The sequence below is a fragment of the Malania oleifera genome, chromosome 1 (assembly GCF_029873635.1).
Source record: "Malania oleifera isolate guangnan ecotype guangnan chromosome 1, ASM2987363v1, whole genome shotgun sequence".
NCBI classification, from domain to species: Eukaryota; Viridiplantae; Streptophyta; class Magnoliopsida; order Santalales; family Ximeniaceae; genus Malania; species Malania oleifera.
The window spans coordinates 13,885,509-13,909,303 of record NC_080417.1 but is presented as its reverse complement, the minus strand read 5'-3'; the positions used below and the strand labels follow the sequence as shown (position 1 = coordinate 13,909,303).

Here is a 23,795-nt window from a genome sequence, read left to right as displayed (position 1 = left end):
ATATTGCTTGTTAATTGTTATTGATTTTGGAGAGTTAAGCAAGAGTTAACCCACAGATTTAACTTGATAAATCTTGTGTTGGGAAAACTCATTATCTTGAGGATCTTAGCATTGTTATTGCTAGATTCCTAAAGCAATAATTTTTGTGTGCGAAGTATTTTACAAGCTATATTTTTCAAACAACTCTTGTGCTTATTTCATTAAGGAAAATATTTTTGAGTTGGTTTGAATATAGTTACCAAAATCTTAGAAACTCTAATCCATTATTGAGATTTGTTATATCTTGTTTCAAAGATTAACTTGTTAAAACACTCTTGAGCATATTTGAGATTATACATTGCTGAGTGTTGCTTGCAGAAAATCACATCACTGAGCTTACAATTCCTATACTGTTGATGTGTGGTTAATTGATTATCATTGGTACATATCTGCTTGTGTAAGAAGCATTTGTTTGTACACAAATTATATTGATTATTGTATTCCAGGCGTGGGCCTGAAGAGGGAGACTAGCTCTATTGAATAGTCCCAGATTGGCTTAAACCCGATTAGGAAAGCTAAGTACACCATTCTGGTAAGGTGCGGTTGTAGGTTAAGGTCAGCCCCATGAATTGACCTGTTTGTAACCAGTGCGCTCCACCCGTTAAGTGAGTCATAGTAAAATCTTTGGACTTGTGAGCCAAGGCGGGGACGTAGGCACAGTTGGCCGAATCCCAATAACATATCCTGTGTCGGCTCTCTCTTTCCCTATACTCTTTATATTTCTGCAATTTAATTTATGCACATGTATGTTTATATTTGAATAGTTATATGAATGTTGTGCATGCTTTAAATATTGTGAATGATTTGGAAATACTGAGTTTACTGCATCTGTTTTATATAATTGCTCAGTATTATTCTGTTGGGGTATTGGTATGTGCTTAGATAGACCCTAGGTTGGGAATTACTGATTGAGGAATTGAAATCAACCTAGGAAATTTTAATTTCCCAATTCATCCCCACCTCTTGGTAATACACCAAAGCCAACAAAATCCCTCTCAAGAATAAGAAATGTTTAAATATGTTGAAATATAATTACAATTTATTTATGTGTGCTTGTTCACTTGAACTTCAATATATTTCATCTGATTAAGTTTTGATAATTTCCAAAATTGGAATTTATGTTCTCAATATATTAATTATGGATACTCAGATTTTTTGCTAGACTAATTGCAAAATTAAGCGCAGGAATTGAGATGAACAAGAGATGACTATGTCATCAAACGACCCTTAAGATGTCTCATGCATGGAGTGTAAATTTCTCAACTTTCTAGCTACGTAATTTCTAATTACAGGATCTTCTCACATTCATATGGAACAATTATTCTCAATACTTTATGCGTGGACTCACTTAATTTAAACTTTAACTTTCACTTTAATTCGTCAAACAAATTAAAACTATTTTTAATCCTAAAAATCTTGAAATTCATTGAATAAAATTTGAATTGACTAATTGGCTAAATGGAAAGCATATACTAATTGTCTTATTGATTAGCTGAAATTTGAATTGATCCTTTGATATACTTACTGCAAATTTAAATTTGGACTTTGTCTTGTATTCTCTTTGGAAAGTAATTTGAAACAAAGTTGACTTGTGAGACTTAGGATTTAGGAAAGTTAAATATTCTTGACAAATTTAAACCAATTGCTCTCTTCTCCTAGATACAGCTTCATACATTTTTCCATTCCCTTTCTTCGACAAGTTGACTTACTCTCAAATTATTATGATCTATTGTTGATTAACTTTAAATGATGGTGTCATTAGAAAACTGCAAATGGAAAACTACCAACTCCTCCCTACCACCTTAATACCCCTCACAACCCACTATCCGCAGGCCCTATCTATCATCCTACCCATTGCATCCACCGCAAGGACAAATAAAAACACAGATAGAGGATCCCCTTGCCTAACCCCCTAAATGATCTAAACCACCCTTTAGGCTGTGCTCATTAATTAACTGAAAAGAAGCACAACAAAAACAATCACTAATCCAATCCCTCCACCTATCTCCAAACCTTTCCTCCTTAGCACCCTATCCAAGAACTCCTAACTGAATCTATCATTAGCTTTCTCAGAATCTAATTTGAACACAATTTCCTTCTTTTCTTTCCATGAAAAAGATCCTCCACCACCTCATTAGCCTACTAAAATAGCATCTTCAATCCACCCCCACTCCCCATCCCCACAAAAGCACTCTAAGAAAGAGAAATAGTGTTAGTAAGGACGTGCAATGATCTTATGCACACTAGATACTAAACTAGTAGGTCAATAATTCGACACCTCGGTTGACCAGCGCTAAGGTGATAAAAGTAGAATTAATACTCTTCCCTACCTTTCCATTAACATGACACTCAAAAAACACCTCATTAGATCCTCCCTCACCACATCTCAAAACTCATGGGAAAAAACTATGCTGAAACCGCCTTGTCCAGGAGCCTTATCCCGCTGCTGCTCTAAGCTAAACACCACTGCCTTGACCTCCCCCACCTCAAAAGGCCTCTCCAACCAGGACATCTACAACAACAACAAAACCAAGCCTTAGTCCCATTAGCTCCTCCCAAGTTATTTTAGGTCTACCCCTACCCCTTCTACTACCCCCCACAGTAACTAAGTCACTATTCCTCACAAGTGCATTATGTGGCCTACGTTGCAAGTGTCCATATCATCTGAGTCGTCCCTCCCTTATCTTATCTTCTATAGGAGCTACACCTAACTTACCACGAATATGTTCATTCCTTAATTTATCTTTCAATGTTATACTACTCATCCATCTAAACATTCTCATCTTGGCAACTTTTACTTTTTGGATATTATGTTTCTTCGTCACCCAACATTCCGATCCATATAACATAGCTGGTCTTATAGCTGTCCTATAAAACTTCTCTTTCAATTGTAAGGGTATTTTACAATCACACAGCACACTTGAAGCACTTCTCCATTTTACCCAACCTTCTTTAACTCTATGCATTACATCATCTTCGATTTCTCCTTCAACGTGCATAATAGATCCAAGGTATCGAAATCTACAAGTGTTATTTATTTCTTCATCATCAAGTTTAACTTTGTCTCCAATATTTCTCCTATCATTGCTAAAATTACATTTCATATATTCTGTCTTATTTCTACTTATCTTAAAGTCTCTAGATTCCAAAACTTCTCTCCATAATTCTAACTCAGCCTCTACTCCGTCCCTAGTTTCGTCAATTAATACAATATCATCTGCAAACAACATACATCATGGAACCTCTTTTTGAATACTCTTAGTCAATTGGTCCATCACTAAAACAAAAAGATAAGGACACAAAGCAGATCCTTGATGTACACCTATGGTGATTGGAAAATCTCTGGTTTCTCCATCTAGAGTCCTTACACTAGTCATTGCTCCATCGTACATATCCTTAATGACATCAGTATACCTACTAAATACACCCTTTTTTTCTAGAACCACCATAGAACTTCCCTAAGTATCCTATCATATGCTTTCTCAAGGTCAATAAATATCATATGCAAGTCTCTCTTATTTTTCCTAAACTTTTCCATTAATCTTCTTAAAAGATAAATAGCTTCTGTGGTAGATCTCCCAGGCATAAAACCAAAGTAATTTTCTGAAACCTTCGTTTCTAACCTTAATCTTTGTTCAACTACCCTTTCCCATAGTTTCATCGTATGACTCATAAGTTTAATTCCACAATAGTTATTACAATTTTGAATATCTCCTTTATTTTTGCATATAGGTATTAAGTGTTTTTCCTCCATTCATCTGGGATTTTCTTAGTTTTTACAATTGTATTAAATAAGTTAGTTAACCATATAATTACGTTATCACCTAAGCATTTTCAAACTTCAATTGGAATGTTATATGGTCTCATAGCTTTCCCATTTTTCATCTTTTTTAGTGCAGACTTAACTTTGTTAACTCTAATTTTACGAACAAATCTCATATTTTTAGTCTTTTCTTCATTTGACAATTTTAAGTTTAAGTCTTCTATTTGATTTTCATTAAACAACTTACTAAAGTAACTTCACCATCTTTCTTTAATGTCTTCGTCCTTATTAAGACAATAACATCCTCACTTTTTACACATTTTACATTTCCTTAAGTCCTTACTCTTCCTTTCTTTAACTTTAGCAAGTTTAAATATATCTCTTTCCCTTTCTTTTGTACCTAATCTATCATAAAAACTATTAAATGATCTATATTTAGCTTTACTAATGGCATTTTTTGCATCTTTTCTTGCCTCCTTATATTTTTGAAACTTATCTCTATTTCTACATTTTTGCCACGTTTTATACCAAATTCTTTTCGTCTTTATGATTTTTTGTACATTTTTATCCCACCACCAACTCTCTTTGCTATTCAAGAATCTTTCTCTTGATTCACCTAAAATCTCTTTTGCTATCTTTTTAATAGAGCTAGCTAATCTATTCCAAAGAGTATTTGTATCTATCCCATTCTCTATGGTCCAATCCCCATCTTTGATCATTTTATCTTTAAATTTTATTATATTTTCTCCTTTTAGGTTCCACCATCTAGTTCTCTTACACTGATTTATTTTATGCCTTTTTTTTCCATTTTTTAATACATATATCTAACACTAAGACTCTATGTTGTGTGGTTAGGCTTTCACTTGGAATAACTTTACAATCCTTGCATGATAAACGATCTACCCTCCTAGTTAAAAAAAATCTACTTTTAAAGGTTATTAAGTGTTCTTCTCTCGTCTTAAAGCAAGTATTCATTATACTAAAATCATATGACATAGCAAAGTCTAAGATCATCTCCCCGGACTTATTTTTGTCTCCATATCCATATCCTCTATGTATCATCTCATAATTTTTATCATCTCTTCCAACGTGTTCATTCAAATCTCCTCCTATAAATATTTTCTTAGTCCCTGGTATGCCTTGTATAATACTATCCCTATCTTCCCAAAATTGTCTCTTAAGATTTTCTGCTAAGCCGACTTGAGAAGCATAAGCACTAATGATATTTATTATCTCTTGTCCTAATACCATCTTGATTTTTATAATTCTATCCGCTACTCTAGTTACATTCACAACGCTATCTTTTAAGTTTTTGTCAATAATAATGTCTACCCCATTCTTATGTTTTTCTTTTCCAATGTACCACAGTTTAAATCTTGATTTATCAATTTCTTTAACTTTCTCCCCCGCCCACTTAGTTTCTTGAAGGCAAATTAAATTAGTTCTTCTTCTGATCATTATATCCATAATTTCCATGCTTTTACCCGTAAGTGTCCCTATATTTCAAATTGCTAATCTAATCCTAGTTTCCCAAACTAACGTCTTTAGCTGCCCACGTCCAAAATGATACAAGAACCCCCACATATTTGACACTGTACTCGAGCGCCGACATGGCACGTCGCTTAGGGGCGATGACCTAGCCCACCGCACACTTTTTGCTACACTCAAGTGGTTCAAGTGCAGCGCGTAGCTCGTAGGGGACGCCCCAGCGAATATTCGGTAAGGATTCATATCATAGTGATCTAACAAATTTTTACACTAGTTGTTAGCTACCTAACGCAACCCTCCTCCTTTACCCGAGCTTGGGACCGGCTATGTGTGAAAAAATTAGGACATTAAGTGCATCACAGGTGGAGTTCTCCAAACAAGACATCTAAGTCCCCGAAATATGACTCCATTCTAAACCCTTAATTGTTTGCCTTTGTAAATCCTCCTCACCATATAGACCTTTAAAAGAAAACCAATCACCACTAACTCTAATTACTCTTATCAACCGAACATCACTACCTACCTCCCCACTTCTCAACTCCATTTCTCTTATATAATTACGTTTGATTGATGAACTCACTAGTAATATCCAAAATAAGATCCCACGGTGTATGTTGTTTGCAGATGATATTGTTCTAATTGATAAAAGTAGGAGTAGGGTAGAACCTAAGCTAGAACTTTGGAGAACAAAATTAGAGTCTACGAGTTTTAGGATAAGTAGAAACAAGACTGAATATATGAAATGTGATTTCAGCCAAAGGAATATTGAAGATAAAATTAAACTTGAAAATCGAGAAATCAATAGCACTAGTATATATCAACTTCTAGGATCCATTACAAAAGCAAAAGGAAAAATTGGAGAGAATGTAGTACATAGAGTTACAGCAGGTTGGATAAAATGGAGAAGTGCTTTGGGCATGCTACGAGATTGTAAGACACCATTAAAAAGTAAAAGGAAAGTCCTATGGGATGGCTATAAGACCAGTCATGCTATACAAATCAAAATGCTAGGCAACTAAGAAACAACATATTGAAAAAGTAAAAGTTGTTGAAATGTTAATGTTAAGATGGATGAGTGGTAAAACATTAAAAGATAAATTAAGGAATGGACATATTCGCAACAAGCTATGAATAGCACTAGTAGAAGATAAGATAAGAGAGGGACGTCTTAGATGGTTTGGCCATTCAAAATGAAAGCCAAGTAGTGCACTACGAGAAGAAGCAAGCTAGTTGTTGTTAATGGTACTAGAAGAGGTAGGAGTAGACATCAAATAACTTGGAATGAGGTTGTAATGAAGGATTTAACAGCTTTTAAGTTAGTTTTGGAAAATGCCCTTGATCGTGTCAATTGACGGAAAAGAATTCATATAGCTGATCCTACTTGGTGGGACTTCAGGATTCTTGTTATTGATGTTTGCTGTTGTTCATTTGCCCATTAGTCACCTTGTGAAAAATTTTTGAATTACAATCTTTCTGCCTAACAACTTAGTTTTTTGCCTCCAACTCTTGACCTCTTTCAAAATTACACTTTATAAACCAATTCAAACTAATTTGCTTCAAGCCCTTTTTGGTCTTCGACAGAAAACAATATCTTCAAAAACAGGATTTTTCCTCCTTCACTTTTCGACTTTTTTCAGTTTTTGTTCTTTAAAAAGTGGGAGAGGAGGTAAGACAATGAGCCTTTTATCTCTTGTCCCTATAAACCTTCCTTTCCAGAATACTATTTCTGGATCTGTGTTATAATAATATGATGCATGCTGGACTTAATCAAGGCCTCTTATAAGTTTTAACAGGAAGCTGCAGCAGTTAACTTTTGGAAGAAACATTTGTGACTAGGAGAAATGAATTACATAAGTTCAATGACATTGTGTATGTTGATGGCTTAATCTCCAGCTTTTTACTGAGAAATGAGAATACCTCCATTTGATTTTAAGACATCAAACATATCTTATATGCTTGCTTCTCCATGAAGATGTAAATGATCCCCTATATCTGGCAACAGTAACTTAATGGCACCACAACTCCATTGAGAGCCGTGTTCTGCAATTCAGAACAAAAGACCAACAAAAGGATCCTCATTGGGGGAAGCAGAAGAATGATCCCCTGTTCTAGAAGCAGAGTTTTGGATGAGATCAGCATTCTCCCTTCAGATTTCCCTAGGGTATTGTCTTCGCAAATCTCTCTTCAAATTTCTGTTACTCGTTGTTATTCGTGACAGGCAATTTTTTCTTTCAATCAATGACAATAGTATTTTTGGTAAGCCATACGAGTAATAATGATATTACAGTCAATGCAGCCCCCTAAAAGTTTAAAAATTGAAGTTCATAGCTAACATGAGATGTTTTGACCCAAACAAGAACTATGAGCATGATGGAAATATTCGGTTGCTCACAAACTTTGGAGCAATGACATTGACAAGAAGCACAAGAATCCCACAATGCACAGGATTATGCATACCATAACAAAATGTTAATACATCAACAACAACAAAGCCTTATCCTTACATGAATTCCCTTTTTAACTTGGCTAAATTTAGGGTTATCATGTATTAAAATAACAAGCATACCATCTATCATTTTTCAATACCAGAAATTGTAAATTAACTAGGTACCTCTGGGACACTGCATGACACAGATCCCCCAACCCCACCCCCTGCGGCTGCCACAGGTGTCCACTTAAATATAGGTATGATCTCACAATGAAACAAACCCAGAACATCTGAGTTAGTTTGACAGCTCACCCATTGGACTACCTTGTAAGGCGTCTATATGTTTCCATCACAATTTAAAAAACAAAACCTATGATGGAGGTAACAATCAACAAATGAGATACAAATGTTTAATATACAATATGTCAACCTAGATTGAACCCACCTCAACACCAGAGTCTGTCTTTCGCTTCTTTCCTCTTGCCACTGCAAAATTTTTAATATTTCAAAAAATGTAATGCTTGTTCAAAGCACATATTTACAAAATAGTTTGACAGATTTGCTACTTATACATAGTAAAAATTTCTGGAAACTGCAAATTAATCAGCATATAATTGAACAAAGATTAGATGACATAAAAGAGCTAGTATTAAGTTTTCACTACATGAAAATTCAAAGAAAATGCATGTCATAGAACCCCACCCCCATTCCCACCCAGCACTCCCCCTCTCGGACCCCAGGAAAAAAAGAGGAGATTGAAGGAAAAAATGAAGCATCACCATGCCAAGAACCTTAAGTAGTTAACACCCATAAACAGTGCAAGATGTGTTCTTCTTGAGGTAGAGAGCAATCCAACTGAATGTGGAATTCTTCTGGATGTGCCAATATGGAGATGAAGAGAAACCAGAGGCACGGTGTTACAGCAAGGTACAGAGCTTAAACAAAATACAAAGCCACAGAATGCACTGCTTGTGAAATGTTATGAATCAGTTCACGTTCTACAGGAGGACCTTCTGTTGTTAGTCCTATAAATATTTTCAATATTATCTAGCTGCAAATTAAATTGGCAATTATCCAGTCTCGCAACAATAAAACAAGGGGCATTTCTACTCAAGCTTTGAGTAAAACTCTGTGATAACTTGCGAGCAATAATAAGGATGGCGATGATGAAACTGATGATAAAAATGGGAAATGGTTATCATGATAGGATTCATATAAAAGACAACTATTCAATTCATGAATGAAAAAGCAATCACTTCAAGTCAAATACTGAAAAAAGGAAGGAAAAAAAATGAACTACCGTAGTTCTTAAGGTCCTCCTTATCCACTTTTGCGTCTAAACATTTCAACAAAAGAACAAATGAACAATTAGTATCAGCATGAGGAAAAAATAATGCAACAACTTGCTGCATATAAATGCACTTCTGCAAAAAAAAAAATGGAAGGGAACAAGGAAAATAATGAAAGATGCATCAATACTGATACGTGGTACAGGTATTATACAATATGGATACATCAAAACAGTAATCATTGAAATTTTAAAGTATGATAAGATGGAAATACATTAATTAAAACCAGGTGTCAGCACACATGGCTCTCATTCCCAAATTCCCAATTTCAAGGAGTGGTACGAAGTTAACTCCATATTTTAAGGAGTGTTGTCAAGCATGCAATGCAGTTTTTACCTTTATAACTAAATAAATTTTAAGGGTCTTTTTGGAAATGAAAAGACCAGACAAAGTTGGGGAATCCCTCTTCTCAGAGTACATATAACAATCATGCGTCTGCACATATATGTAGTAGTTATTCTAAATGAACAAAAAAGCACCAAAAGGGGTCATGACATTATAAACTTGTTTTTACAGAAAATATAGATTATCTAACATAAAACAAGAAATAAGAATTTTGCAGCTTCAAGAAGTCCAAAATGAAATATTTATCAGGCAAACATTTATATCTTGGAGCTTGCAACCATTGTTTTTGAAATTGGTGCAAAACAGTAATATCAGCCATCTGTAACACAACGGTGTCGGTGGCCTCTGACACTGTTACAAAGCAATACTGGAGGTTCTTCAATTCATAACAGTATCGGCCAATAAAGTCTGTTACTGCAAGGTTGTTAGAACAAGGATCCTACATATTGTGGATCATAAGCTTCTACTTACAACGTAACTACATTAAAATTTTATGTATTTTTTTCATTTTATGATTGTTAGAACACCACATTAAATAAAAGCTTAAGCTGTTAGGTTGTGGGCCAACAATGTGTGTCAAGCTTTACTACTCTGCATGTGTAGCCCGACAGCACGTGAAGAGATAAAACAATCGATAAGTAACACCAATTGCAGGGAAGGAATACGACAATTTTTAAACACCACATAATAAATGCAAGCAACGAGATTAGAACCCAAGACCTCCTGGTAACCAGCTCTGATACCATGTTAGAATACCACTTTATGTAAAAGCTTAAGCTGTTGGGTGGTGGGTGGCGGGCCAACAATGTATATCAAGCATTAACAATGACTGGTGGGCCAGCAATGTATATCAAGCATTAACAATGACAACTCTCGATACAATAAGCCTAAAAACTTGGTAATAAGTATAAGAAACTAGCTTGCTAGCTGGCACCTAGCAAGTCGTTCCTTCAACAATTTTGACCCTAAAAAAATCTGATTAGTCTAAATTGCGAAGTGCTCTGCAGAGGAAGAAGAAAATGGTAATCTTAATTCAACAAACTGCTGTAAACTTCTCAGCTCTGTGGCTTTGTTATCATTCCATAAGAAGAAGAAGAAGAAGAAGAAGAAGGAAAGAGAGGAGGAGAAGAAAAGAAAAGCTTTTTGTTTAAGGAAGAAGAACTTTTTGTTAGTCAAAAATAAAAGACGAGGAACACAGAAGTTGTCTGCTTTCTGCTTTTGGGAGAGGAAATAGGTCTTTGGCTTGTCAAATAAGAGGAAGAAAGTGAAAAACTACAAAGATAATGCATAACTACCACAAGCCTGCAACTTTAGCTCTCATCCTGACTGTACAACTCCCTGGTTGGTGAAGCTCTGTGCTGATCTCAAAGCTCTTAGCTGGCATCCGCTGCTGCTAGAAGAAGCAACAGTCCCAGGCTGCAGATATACAACTCAGGAATGCTATGAGGAACTCTAAACACTCAGAGAGCTTTAAGTTTTGAAGGAAGAGAGCTTTCAAGAGATGCTCAGCTGCTCTCTTGACTTGGAATGAACAAATCCCAGGAAAGGCTCGTTATTTTTCCTTAGTTTTGATGCATTTGGGCCAACTAGACCACATTTTTGTGTCTATTGCAAAAGTAAAGTGTTTGGGCCAACAAAAATATAGATTGGGCCTTTTTCTTTAAAATCCTAAATTGAAAAAGTCCATATTCTGTTGCACAAGTAGGACAGGTAGGATCCCTAGTAGGATGGCAAACCTATGATCCTGCTATGATCCTAGTGGGATCCTACTATTCTGAATTTCTGATTCTTCTTACAATTCGGATTTATTAGACAAGTCTCACAGGATCCGATTGCCATGATCCAGATCAGGATTTTGATAGCCATTTGTTACAGTAAATGTATCATAACAGCCATTGCAGACCATTATAGGCTACTATAGGCTTTACAAGTCACTCATTTTTTTCACACTTTTCCTGACATTCAAACTTAGAAACTCAATCTTAAGTTGGCTTATTTCAGTTAGTGATTCTTTATTTCAATTAAAGAAAAAAAAATCATTTTTAGGTTTATTGATGTTTTCTATGCATTTCTTTAGTAACTAGCATTCAAATAAACTTAAACCTAACTTCTTGTCTTATTAAATGGCATACTGTGAGGTCTTTCAATTTTATTTTTTGTATTTTTGTTACACTTAATTTGGAGAGAAAAATACATTCCATTGCAGTGCATAGCTTCTAAAGCAACCAAGATGAAATCTAGTACTTGTAGTATACGTTATATTTAAATTGATTAAAATTTAATAAATAACCTAAGGCATTAGGTAGGATTTTAGAATCAAAACATGTGAATCTATATGTTTTTAACGAACTACTGAAAAAAATGAATTCATGGACACAGCATCTCCATTACATAATGTCCAAAATGTCCACGACCTTTATACCACAACTGCTAACATTCACTGACGACTACAGACTTTTGAAACCATGCTTGCAACCAAAGTGGGAGGGGGTTGCAGCCCAAATTTAACATAATAAAGGAACTTGTTCGCTAAGGGTTATTACATGCTACTGAACTTCTCAAATCACGACTAAGCTTCAGCGTTCAATCTTGTCTAAAGAAAGAGCAGCTGAGAATCAATAGAAGAGAGAAAGTGAGACGGAGAGAAGTAGAAAGGGAGAGAGGGCCAGAATCAAGGAGCAATCATGTTTCTCTTCTGATTGTGGAACTGAAGGCTAAATAGGCTAAGGAATTTTTTGCTCTGTTTTATAAATATTGCCTACTTAACTTTCATAAAATGACAAAATCCATAAAATGGTAAACCTGATCCCATTTCTTTTAATTTAGCCCCAACAGCATCTTAAATTTTACAATTGGCTCCCTTCTATAAAGAAAAATCTTAAACTTCCCCCAGATGCATCATGGATGCATCCTGGACACATCCTAGATGTATCCTCAGTTCCTCAAATATCCCAGGCACATCTGTGCAATATCTGAAATTAAAAAATAAACTAATAACTACAGATATACAATGTGAATCCCAGCACATCCCCCATGTACCTATATCTGATGCGTATATGATACATATACTGGTGGTGTTTTCAAGTATCCATGCCTCACAAACTGAATGAATTAATGAAATGGTTACTGGATGAATTTGTTCAGAGTTTGATGCCAGACAGAGAGATCGAGAGGGTGGTAGTAAAGATCACTTATTAAAAATAGAAATCTTCTCATCATTTATTCCTTAGTATAATAATTGACACAGGCTAAGTTTTATAATCATACATGCACATGCAGGAGCAAACACACAAGCCAAAAAAATATAAATTTCTGAATTTTCATTAGAATTCATATCAAACTTCCAACACAACAAGAATGGAGCTAACCAGTAGAGCTTTTTGGCTTAGTATGTGTTGAACGCCCTGACTTTGGATTCTTGTCTGCCCCCTGCTTTTTGTCAAGGGCTTGCTGTTTCAGTACATTCTCCTCAGTGTGTTTCATCAAACGGTCCATGCCAACCCACTCATCCCAACTGTTGGCAAGATATCCAAGCCTCAGTAACTATTTCCGCATACCATTCTTGAAAATCAATGAAATTCAATCATAAAAAAGAAACATTTTAGCAGAGCTTTAAATACAACTATAAACTCAAAACCAAAAGTTCCATTGCTGAAATGAAAAGTTGAGAAGTACAGCATATAGCATAAGGTGCACTCCTAATGATGGGGAAGAATCATGTGAACTTTTCTTTTTTAGGTTAAAATGAAGATGCCAATAAAACTGAAGTCTTTTATTATTCTTATTTTACCAAAAAAAAAATTTTGGCAAGTCAGTTCTAAAATGCTGATCTGTCAATTCCAAGGGGCAACTTAAACATGGTTCATTGCATGGATTACATACCTCAGGAGCCATGATTTCACCATGATTCTTCAATCTGGATGATACACATTTACATGGCCAGGACTAATGTCGCTTTTTTTTTTTACCCATTGTTATTTTTCTATGGAGATATTTGAAGCTTTTACTCACTCAGATGATACATGTGTACGTGTGTTATGTGTCCCCAAGGAACCTTCATTTTCCACAGAAAGCAGTTTGAAAATTTCAGGGAAGGTCAAGGAGATGAGAGAAAGGGGAATGAAGGGATGTAAACTTTAAACTGGAATCTATTTAACAAAGAGCTATCAAACCCAACAAGTAGCAATTAGATAGCACTGCCTTCACTCATAATGTTTTTTATTACATATATTCTGTAAAAAAATTGTTTGTCCTAAATCAAAATAGATGAAAATGATAAATGATTTTTTACATCCATGTACAAATAAAGAGCACATGTTACTTGCAAAGACATCTTCTTTTACTCAACAAACTTCATGTGCTTAACACATATTCACATACACACATTCAACATAACGTAAAAATGTAAAATAAATATTGTTCTTATTTTTTACAAATAAAGTTCACTAGTCATTTGCATAAAAAGCCCCTTTCTCAGTGCATTATACACCTTCTGTAACAAAGCATGTACTAGTACACATAGATACTACCATACGGTAAACAGTACTTCCAGATGCTTAATATATTTGCTCATATAATTAGCCATTTCATGAAATATAAAATTGGGAGAGTAACAATGTACAGATATTTTCAACCATATGTCATATTATTTACCATGCAATATGCATATAAATGTGTAGGCACCCTACAGAATTTCTTCTCAACAGCTTAGACTACTAGACCTTAAGGGATGCTTGGCTTGGGATATCCTAGATTACCTCCTGGAGTTAGTTTTCTGGGCATCTTATGCCCAGGAATATAAGATTATAGCATTTTTGGCATAAAATGTGTACTATAGTGTTATTTCAATATGGTTACCAGAATGGCCGTAAATGCATATCGATATTATGCTCACCCATGCAATGTGCTTTCTCTATGTGTGTGTGGGATAGTAATAATTTTTAATAATAAATTAATATCTTATAATATCATAAATCATAATAATGAAAATAAATAAATAATAACTGCAACAGCATCAGCATCAACAATAATTACTGATCAAAAGACACTAACATCCCCTGAGGTTTCAAAAATTCTAGAGACCTTCCTTGAGGTTTCAAGAATTCCAAGGACCTCCTCTGAGGTTCGTCAAAAAGACACAAACCTCCCCTTGAATTTTACAAAAAAATAAGTTTTTTCAGGGGAGGTTTATGTCTTTTTGGCAAACCTCGGGGGAGATCTATAATATTTTTGAAACCTTAGTAGAGGTCTCTGTCTTTTTGGCGCAGGGAAGGTAAGTGTCTTTTGCCCATAATTATTTAATCATAATAATGAAAGCAAATAATAATAATAATAATAATTCTAAATATTTTTTTATGATAATAATCAATTAATCATAATAAAGAAAACAAATAATAAAATAATAAATATTTATATAATAATAACAACAATGATGATAATATCATTATTAGCAACAGCAGCAACTGTAGCAACAGGAGCAGCAGCGGCAGTTGTAGCAAATAATATAAATAATAATCACAATACTAAACAACAACAACAACAAACATAATAATAATAACATCAGCTGCAGCAGCAGCAATAACAACAACAACGATAATACAACAGCAAAAATCCCCAAGCCTTAGGTCCCACTAGGTGGGCTGGCTACATGAATACTTTTCCGCCAATTTGAACGATCTCGGCCAACATACTCTGATAAATGGAGCGCTGTTAAACCCTTATTCACTATCTCATTCCAAGTTATTCTAGGTCTAGCCCCACCCTTCTACTACCACTAATGTTAACTAGCTCACTCTTACCCAATGGTGCATTACTTGGCCTATGTAGCAAGTGCCTAAACTATCTTGGTCGCCCCTCCCTCATCTTATCTTCTATAGCTACTATGCCTAACTTACCATGAATGTGTTCATTCCTTCATTTATCTTTCAGAGTTATACCACTCATCCCCCTTAGCATTCTCATTTTGGCAACTTCTATTTTTTGGATATGCTGTTTCTTAGTCACTCAGCATTTTGAGACATATAGCGCAGCTGATTTTATAGCTGTCTTATATAACTTCCCATTTAATTTTAAGGGTATTCTACGATTACACAACACACCCGAAGCACTTTTCCATTTTATTATTTTTACCCAACCTGCATTAATTGTATGTATTACATCTTTTTCAATGCTTGCATAATAGATCCAAGGTATTGAAATCTATTAGAGCCATTAATTTCTTGACCATCAAGTTTAACATTTTCTCCAAAATTCCTCAGTTATGACTTAAATTAAATTTCATATATTTTTTCATACTTCTAATTGTCTTAAAACCTCTAGATTCTAAAGTTTATCTCCATAATTCCAATTTAATCTACTCCACCTCTAGTTTCATCAATCAAGACAATATCATCTTTAAACAACATATGCCATGCAACCTCATTTTGAATACCCATAGTAAGTTCATCTATGACTAACACAAAAAATAAGGACTCAAAAGCACACCCTTGATTTACACTATTGTCAATGGAAATTCCCAAAACTCTCCACTTGCAGTCATGGATCTAGTCATTATGTAACATATCCTTAATGACATCAATAGACCTACTACATACTCCCTTTTATTCTAGAATCCACAATAGAACTTCCCTAGATATCCAAGATTCTTTAGGTCAATGAAAATTATGTCCAAATCCTCTTCTTTTCTCTAAACTTTTCCATTAATCTTCTTAATGGATATATAGCTTTTGTAATTGATCTTATCAATCATAAAACCAACGAATTTCTAAAACCTTCGTTTCTAACCTTAATCTTTATTCAATTACCCTTTCCCAAAGTTCCATTGTATGACTCACAAGTTTAATTCCATGATACTTATTACAATTTTGAATATCTCCTTTATTTTTGCATAGGGCATTAAAGTGATTTTCACTCATTTTCTTAGTTCTAATAATTGTGTTAAATAAATTAGTTAACCAAATAATTTTATTATCACTTAGGCATTTCCGGCTTCAATTGGGATGCCATCCCTCTCTCTCCTATTTTCATTTTTTTTTAATGCAAATTTAACTTTAACATCTCTAATTTTGTAGCTAAACCTCATTTTTAGTCTTTCCCTCATTTGTCAGTTCTAAGTTTAAGCCTTCTACTTGGTTTTCATTAAACAACTTATTGAAGTAACTTCGCCATCTTTCTTTTATGCTTTCTTCTTTAATCAAAACACTATCAACCTCATCTTTTGTACATTCAATATTATCTAAGTCCTTGCTCTTTCTTTCTCTAGCTCTAGCAAGTTTAAATGTCTGTTTTCCTTTCTATTGTATCTAATCTGGTATATAAAATATATATCCCCTTTGTTAGCTTCACTAACAGCTTTTTTTGCATCTTTTCTTGTCTCTTTATACTTTTCAAAGCTTTCAAAGTCTCTACATTTTTGCATTGTATTAAACAACACCCTTTTTGACTTCAAAGCTTTTTGGACATCTTGATCCCACCACCAACTCTCTTCACTAGTTGAGAATTTTCTTCTCAGTTCACCTAAAACCTCTTCTATCATTTTTTAATAGAAGCTAGCTATCCTACTTCAAAAAGAACAATATAAAGGAATGAATATTAGATACTAGAGATATGTTTCATCCTATGAAGGGATTCCTATAGGAATGTAAGTTTTCATATTACCTAAAGGAGAGGTGGGTTTTGAATACCTTTGGAGGCATTGTTCTCCTAGGGATCCAAGATGTATGCCACGTAGGATTCCCATGATTCCAACATGAGCTTCAACATTCACATTCCTCAACATTCACATTCCTAAGGTCAGATTCCCAAGAGTCATACAAAATAAACTCTAATGAAATGCCCCCAATGAGTAAATCGACATGGTTGTCAAAGTTATACAATTCTCAATTCGAACCATATGATTCAATTCAATTCACTAGTCCATTGATTCAAATCTAGTACTCAAAAACAAAAATAAGCAAGATTTGACCTAGAATTTTATGATTCGTGATTCAAAAAGCATCCACACCCAAGTCTCTATCCCAAATCCAACATATCCAATTAGTTCCTAATTGAACCCAATCATTTAAAACTCCAAAATTTTTACTACTTTTAGTTGCAAAAAATCTGTATAATCTTTTCCATGAACCATTAGAATCAAAACAAACAAAATGTTCCTACTTTTATATCTCTTTTGAATTATTTTCAAAATTTGGGTTTACTTTACTTTTTCCACAAAATTTGACAATTCCACAAAGTCTACATTTGTTTGATTCTCCCCGAAATTGATGTATTTTAAAGTATAAGTGTTTAAATATGGAGACAATTTTTACTGTTTTGACATTTCAAAAGTGAGTTGATTTTACTTTGCAGCTTTCTAATAAATAGTATACTCTTCATCCATACATGGATGCATGCATATGCATATTTGGGTGCATAGTCATTAAATTTTCATCAATATAGATATTTTTTAGTATATTTTGTTTGTTTCAGTTATATACACTTACTGTGCAACAATCATTTAGAATTCATGTTGGATGTTACAATTCAATTCGATTCTCAATTCACAAAATCAATATTAATTCACAATTTGAATCTGATTTAACAACAATGTTCAGACAACATTATAAAAAAATAAATGGTATTTTCAAAGTTCAAAAGTTCTTATGAAACTATTACCATGACAAATTTCCAAAGCTTCGTTCATAGGTAAACATTGAAAAATGAAAGCCAAATCCATCTTACCCCAACCACAAAACCCTTCCAAACACCTCTATCTCAGGTTTGTTTTAACAATACTTCAGGCTTTGTTTGGGAACATGGAATCATATCCAAAGCCCCAATACTATGTCCCCCAATGCAGCACTAGTATTAGATGTAAAAAAATAAAAGTGATCAGTTTTCTCCCATGCATGGATAAGTGAAGGCCAACACAATTGCATTCATAACAGCGTAAAGGCTTTAGGATCATAAGATGAGAACAAATAGAAGAAGAATGAGAACCACAGGATTTGAATGAGAAATATAAAGATAGAAGGAGATGACCTTTAGAAGCTGCACTCCATTCATTAATAATGTACCCAAAAATTACAGAACAGCCGCCAACTTACTCACTTTTTGTTCCAGCCCTGCAAAACAGAAAACGGTATAGCATTTAATAGTATAATGGCAATACATTTTCTTTAGTATACAAGTCACCAGCTCAAGCATTCAAACTTTGTTAGATTAAAATGCAACCTTGTTAAGAGGTAGGAACAGAAGGAATCCGGTAAAAAATATGCTATAAAAAATTTTTTAATTAAAAAACAAGGCAACGTATTCGCTGAAGAGTGAAAAAAAAAAGATCAAACTTACAAGGTAATGAACAAAATATCTCCATTCCTTCTTTCGAAATTCAGCTTTTTGAACCTTTCAAATTAAAGCAAGTAATGAATCAGATTACAAACATTAGATCAAAAACATTCGGCACAATGGATTGTAAATAAATACTAGAAAAGCAGATCATAAATTAAAGTTAAAACAGGCATTAATTACCAAGCAATTTGCATTCCATCCATATGAAACAAAATTTTATCTTCTTCAGCTTTGTAACTGAAGCTACAAAAAGGAGCTTCAATTGTAGTGATAGTGCTTCCCTTCATTGACCAGTTTACAAAACTAATGCCAGTGTGAACCAAGCAGCGAGCCAAAAAACTAAATAAATAAATAACAAAAGCCAATATTTTCCCCCTAATGGAATTACAGTGTCCAAAAGTAACCCAGAAGTCTGAAAAAAAGACTCGATTAAGTTAAAAAAACAAATAAAAAAATAAGCCATGGTGAATTGGCCCAGAAACCACAATTACACACCAAATTACATTTCAAATCCAATAACAAATGCAAAACTTTACATGACTTCATGGAGTCTGTTAGGTTAAAGTGTTTAATTATTCCTCAGGCAGGTAGTAGACAATTGAAGATGTAACAGAATGGTACTTCATGAGGGAAAAGAAGTGGTTAATAATTACAAAGCTAGCATAAAAGTGTATCATTTTCATTTAAAAATTATTTTCATAAAACTATACTACGTTAAGTTTGTTGGATGACAGAAAAATTTATTAACAAAAACTGAAGGAAATTACAAAGAAAGGAGGACAAGATGACCTCCAAAAAGCAACAAAAATGTACAAACAATATAATCAAATTATGCTAAAGTTTCACTCAATCTATTTGAAATCTCGACAGAGAGACTCCCCCCCCCCCCCAAAAAAAAAATGGAAGGGCCCACAAAGATGCCAAAACACAACTCTAGCCCAGAACAAGCTAGGAGAGGTTGAACAGTCCTTGAAAGTTCTCACATTCCTCTTAAGCTGAAGGGTCAAGAGGATTGGGAAAATCACACAGCACCATAAAACTCCTCCATTCCTACTCTTCCCAAAACCCCAAAACAACAAAAACTTCACTGGTAAGAAATCCCTCACAATCCTATGTGCCACCCAAGCTTCACCAAAGCAAGAGCAAAGAGCATTTTAAAGATATTTTACCATCTGAGAATGAAGGAAAAGGGCAGTGTTGGTTTCATTGGACTCACGATACGTCGAGCTGATATCAAGATTGTGAAACTTATAGGGTCTCCTAATTCGTAGCATTAATCCTATTGAGAGTCATATCCCACATGAAAGCCCAAATATTGAAGGAAACCTTTGCCTTCCAAATGTAGCGGCACCAAGGAAGAAAAACGGGGGAAGGAATTTTTTAGAAGGCAGAAAAAAAAAATGGGTTTTGGAAGAAAAAGAGACCTCAGGAGTCACTCTCCAAAACCCTCTCATCCCCCCATCAAAAAGAACAAAGTGATCAAGGGAATAAGCAAGGTGATTAGCTCATCGACATCTTCGGAAGAAAATAAAGAGTCGGAGGTGAATTGTGAAGAGAAGAAACTTAAAAAAAAAAGAGAAACCATAAGCTCCAACAAGTTCTCACCCACCTCAACATCCTCCCAAAACCGAATTGTTGCCACTAACCACTCTGAAATGGGTGATAGGAAAGAAAGGATAATCAACCTAGGAGAAATACTTCTAGTGACTTCCATGAGAAACAGTGCCACTTCCCTTAGTATCTCACGCATTCCGATGAAGCCCAAATACTTCTCATCACACTGTTCTATAAGGAGTTAACCTAAGGGAAGCTTCCACAACCATTTATCAGCTAACGAGATGTTTAGAAACCACATTACCAAGGCACAATCCCCTTCAAATCTCGATTGTCTAACAACCTCCCAATTAATGAGGTGATTGCTCTTATTCACCCCCGCCCCCCAATTAAATAAAATTTTGCATCAACCTCTCAACAATCCTAGCGACACTTGTGGTCACCATCCAAATGAATGTCTGCTACTTCACTCTTGTACGAGTTGATCTTTAATCTCAAAATCATTTTGAAATTTTCAACAATATAATAGCCTTCCAAAAATTCACAAAATTGTCCTCAAGAAACAGCAACATATCATCAGGACATGAGACACCTAGACCTCCACCCTCCTTACTAATAGACCTCAAACCACCTTCAAATCATAAGCGCACAAGAGCATCCTTCTTAGGGCATCCATCACAATGGTAAACAAAAACAATGACTGCAGATTCCCTTGCCTAATTCCCCTAAAGGCCTTGAACCACTCTCTAGATTAATCTTTGATGATGGGCTGACAAATAGATTAAGCTCCTTTAACCCACTTCCTCCACGCAAATCCAAAACTTTTCCTCATCATAACTCTATCCAAAAAGCCTCAATTCACCATATCATAAGCTTTCTCATAATCTATCTCAAATACTAGCACCCTCCTTCCCCCTCCTTGCATCCTCAAACACCTCAGGCCTTGACCATCCTCAACCACCTTGTGTAAAGTTTTTAGCATCCCCATGCTTGAAAAGAGTGTGAACAGTGAAATAAAATTTATCAAGATCCAAGTCAAAAAAAGAGAGAGAGATACAACAATGAACACAAATGTATAAAATTGAGCATGAAATGAAATGGTTACTCTTTCATGATATCTTGTTTGGCAAAATTTTGCTCTTTCTTTTTCTAAATTGAAATTAAGCATGGTGATAATTTGATTTATTGGCCTCTGCCACCCAATATGTAAGAAGAAATCGTGAATTAAGGCACCAATAATGCCTCTGAAAAGGCCTCCAATCCCATCATCCCTTGAATTACAGTAGAACATTGCCTAAAAATAGAGCAATTTCCATAAAACAACAGATTTCAATTGCAATTAAAGGCCTATGCTTGACAAAAAAACAGTTTTTGCACATCCATAATATTCCCACATCCAAGTTCCGAACGACCTAAACCTCATGTAATTTGCATTTGAGGGGAGAATAATCACCCATCCAGGTTTTCATGTTGGACAAAAGCATAATAAGAACAACTTGCCATGAAAAGTTAATTTCAGACAGAAATCAAACAGTTGTACAGTTATGGTTTTCCATGTTTTCGACAATAACGTGTCATGCCTTGTAATTGAGCTTGGGGATAAAATAAAATTTATTTAAAAAAAAAAAAAGACAATGAGATTCAATTTCTTCGGGAAAGGGAAAATTAGAACCCTAGAAGCCCTCAAGCCACCGAAAAGAAGACCGTAAGAGTTTGATTCTTAAATTATTATATATACGTTGCTTTTTCTTCCACATAACAATAAGCCCGTAATTGAACCAAACACTTGAACTGTTTTCAGTTGAGTGGGTGGCGCTGTCTCTCCGATTCAAAAACAATGAAGTATCTGAGGTACCAAACATTAATTTCTTTTCCTTCCCACCACCTCTCGGCTACCAAACACAGAAAAAACCAAAATCAGCTGTCACGTAGTGATCGCATTCATCCACGTTCACGAATTGTGGAAGTGACGACACTCAGTCACTAAAATCATACCTCGAATCCTCAATATCTCAGACAATTCGAAAAATGAAGAACAAGTTAACATAGGGGGGAAGGGGGAGGGTGGGAATCGCGCGCAGAACAGTAAAAGGAAAAGAAGAAAAAAAAGAGTGAAGCGGAGAGTGGGGAATGTTGCCTTGGCTTCGTAGATGCGAGGGCCGTGGTAGGCGAGGACCTTCTCGCCCTCGGAGAACAGGCTGGAATTGGAAGGCGGAAGGTCGGCGCTGGCGGTGTCGCCGTCGGTGGCAGAGTCGTCCTTGGAGCTTCCCATTTTGCGATGTGCAGTAGCGAACGACGGTTGTCGGGAGCGATGAAAGAAGCGTGCGCAGTGCGCCCTCTGGCGTGGTTCTCGTCTGCTCGTCTGCCGCTCAGGTGTGATTTCGCAATTCGCAATCTGCCCGCGCCGGCCTCTGGTCCTTGTTTTTGACTTTATACCGCGCGTTTTAAAATGACACTTTTCCTCCCCTGCTTTTTTTTTTTTTTTGTCGAAAGCCCATGGCTAAATTCATTACTTATTTTGACTTTTTTTTACTTCAAATCAAGAATTTGTTTGTGAAGAGAAAATTAAAAAATAAATAAATAAATTCTTGTTACATTTTTTTTATTTTTCTATATCAAATATTATTTAAATATAAATTTTGTTTAAATATGAAGAAAAATTAAGAAAGATAGAAAATGTTAAGAATGTGTAATATTAAATTTTTGTTCATTTAACTTGATGTATATTTTATTTTATTTTATTTTTTACTTTTCTAATACCATGAAGCAAAACAAAAGCCCTTCCTTATTTTTCTTTTGTTTCTTCAATTTTTTCAAACTCCAAATGAGACTTCGAGATATTTTGGTTATATTTTTTTTTTTATCAGTAAATGTAAATTTTATAGATCAAAATGGATATGTACACCAACGCTAAGCATACCCGAGAAAAGGAGGGCAATGCTCCCAAACAAGTAACAAAACATAACAATCAACCTGAGCATACCCAAGGCCTCAAAGGCAGATATACAACTCAAAAAACAGAACTTATAGCAGGTTGAACAAAAACCACAATCAGACTACAAACTCCCAAAAACAAACATTTACAAGCGGTCTACCAGACCCCAATCCTGAGCAAACAAAGGAAATCTAGCATACACTAATATGAATGTGTGAATCTGAATCACTCTAAAGACGCCTTCAGGGGAAAGACTTCCCTTCAAATCTCTTTTTTGTTCCTATAGAGTCAAATGAAGTACACTATTGCAACCAAACTAACTCTCTTAGCCACAACCTGAACACCAATGCCTCTAATTTCTTTATGCAGCCATTTATTAGTCTATTCAACCTCAACCATCTTCGAACAAGGCTCCAAACAGAATTGGAAAACCTACACTTAAAAAATAAGTGATCCATAGTTTTATCACCCTCTCTACACAGCAGACACTGATTGTCAACATGGTCCTTTTTCAGCTTATCACAAGTAGATAGCTTCCCTTTTAAGCCTAGCCAGAGAATAAAAGAA

The 23,795-nt window shown here is 35.0% G+C and overlaps 1 protein-coding gene across 2 annotated transcripts in view; it reads right to left on the bottom strand.

Moving 5' to 3' along the window:
• The window catches only part of LOC131143483 (protein MRG1), a 54,279-nt gene extending 31,580 nt beyond the window's left edge, over positions 1-22,699 (bottom strand). Inside the window, exons 1-6 of one of the 2 annotated variants that reach the window (XM_058091818.1) lie at positions 22,431-22,699; positions 18,740-18,793; positions 18,500-18,513; positions 12,781-12,926; positions 9,019-9,054; positions 8,164-8,204 (exon numbers count right to left, since the gene is read on the bottom strand). In XM_058091818.1, coding sequence (XP_057947801.1) covers positions 8,164-8,204; positions 9,019-9,054; positions 12,781-12,926; positions 18,500-18,513; positions 18,740-18,793; positions 22,431-22,565 — 426 coding nt within the window. In that variant the 5' untranslated portion in view covers positions 22,566-22,699. The remainder of the gene's footprint in view (positions 1-8,163; positions 8,205-9,018; positions 9,055-12,780; positions 12,927-18,499; positions 18,514-18,739; positions 18,794-22,430) is intronic. The other variant, XM_058091826.1, reaches the window with a different exon arrangement.
• Positions 22,700-23,795: the final 1,096 nt, after the last annotated feature.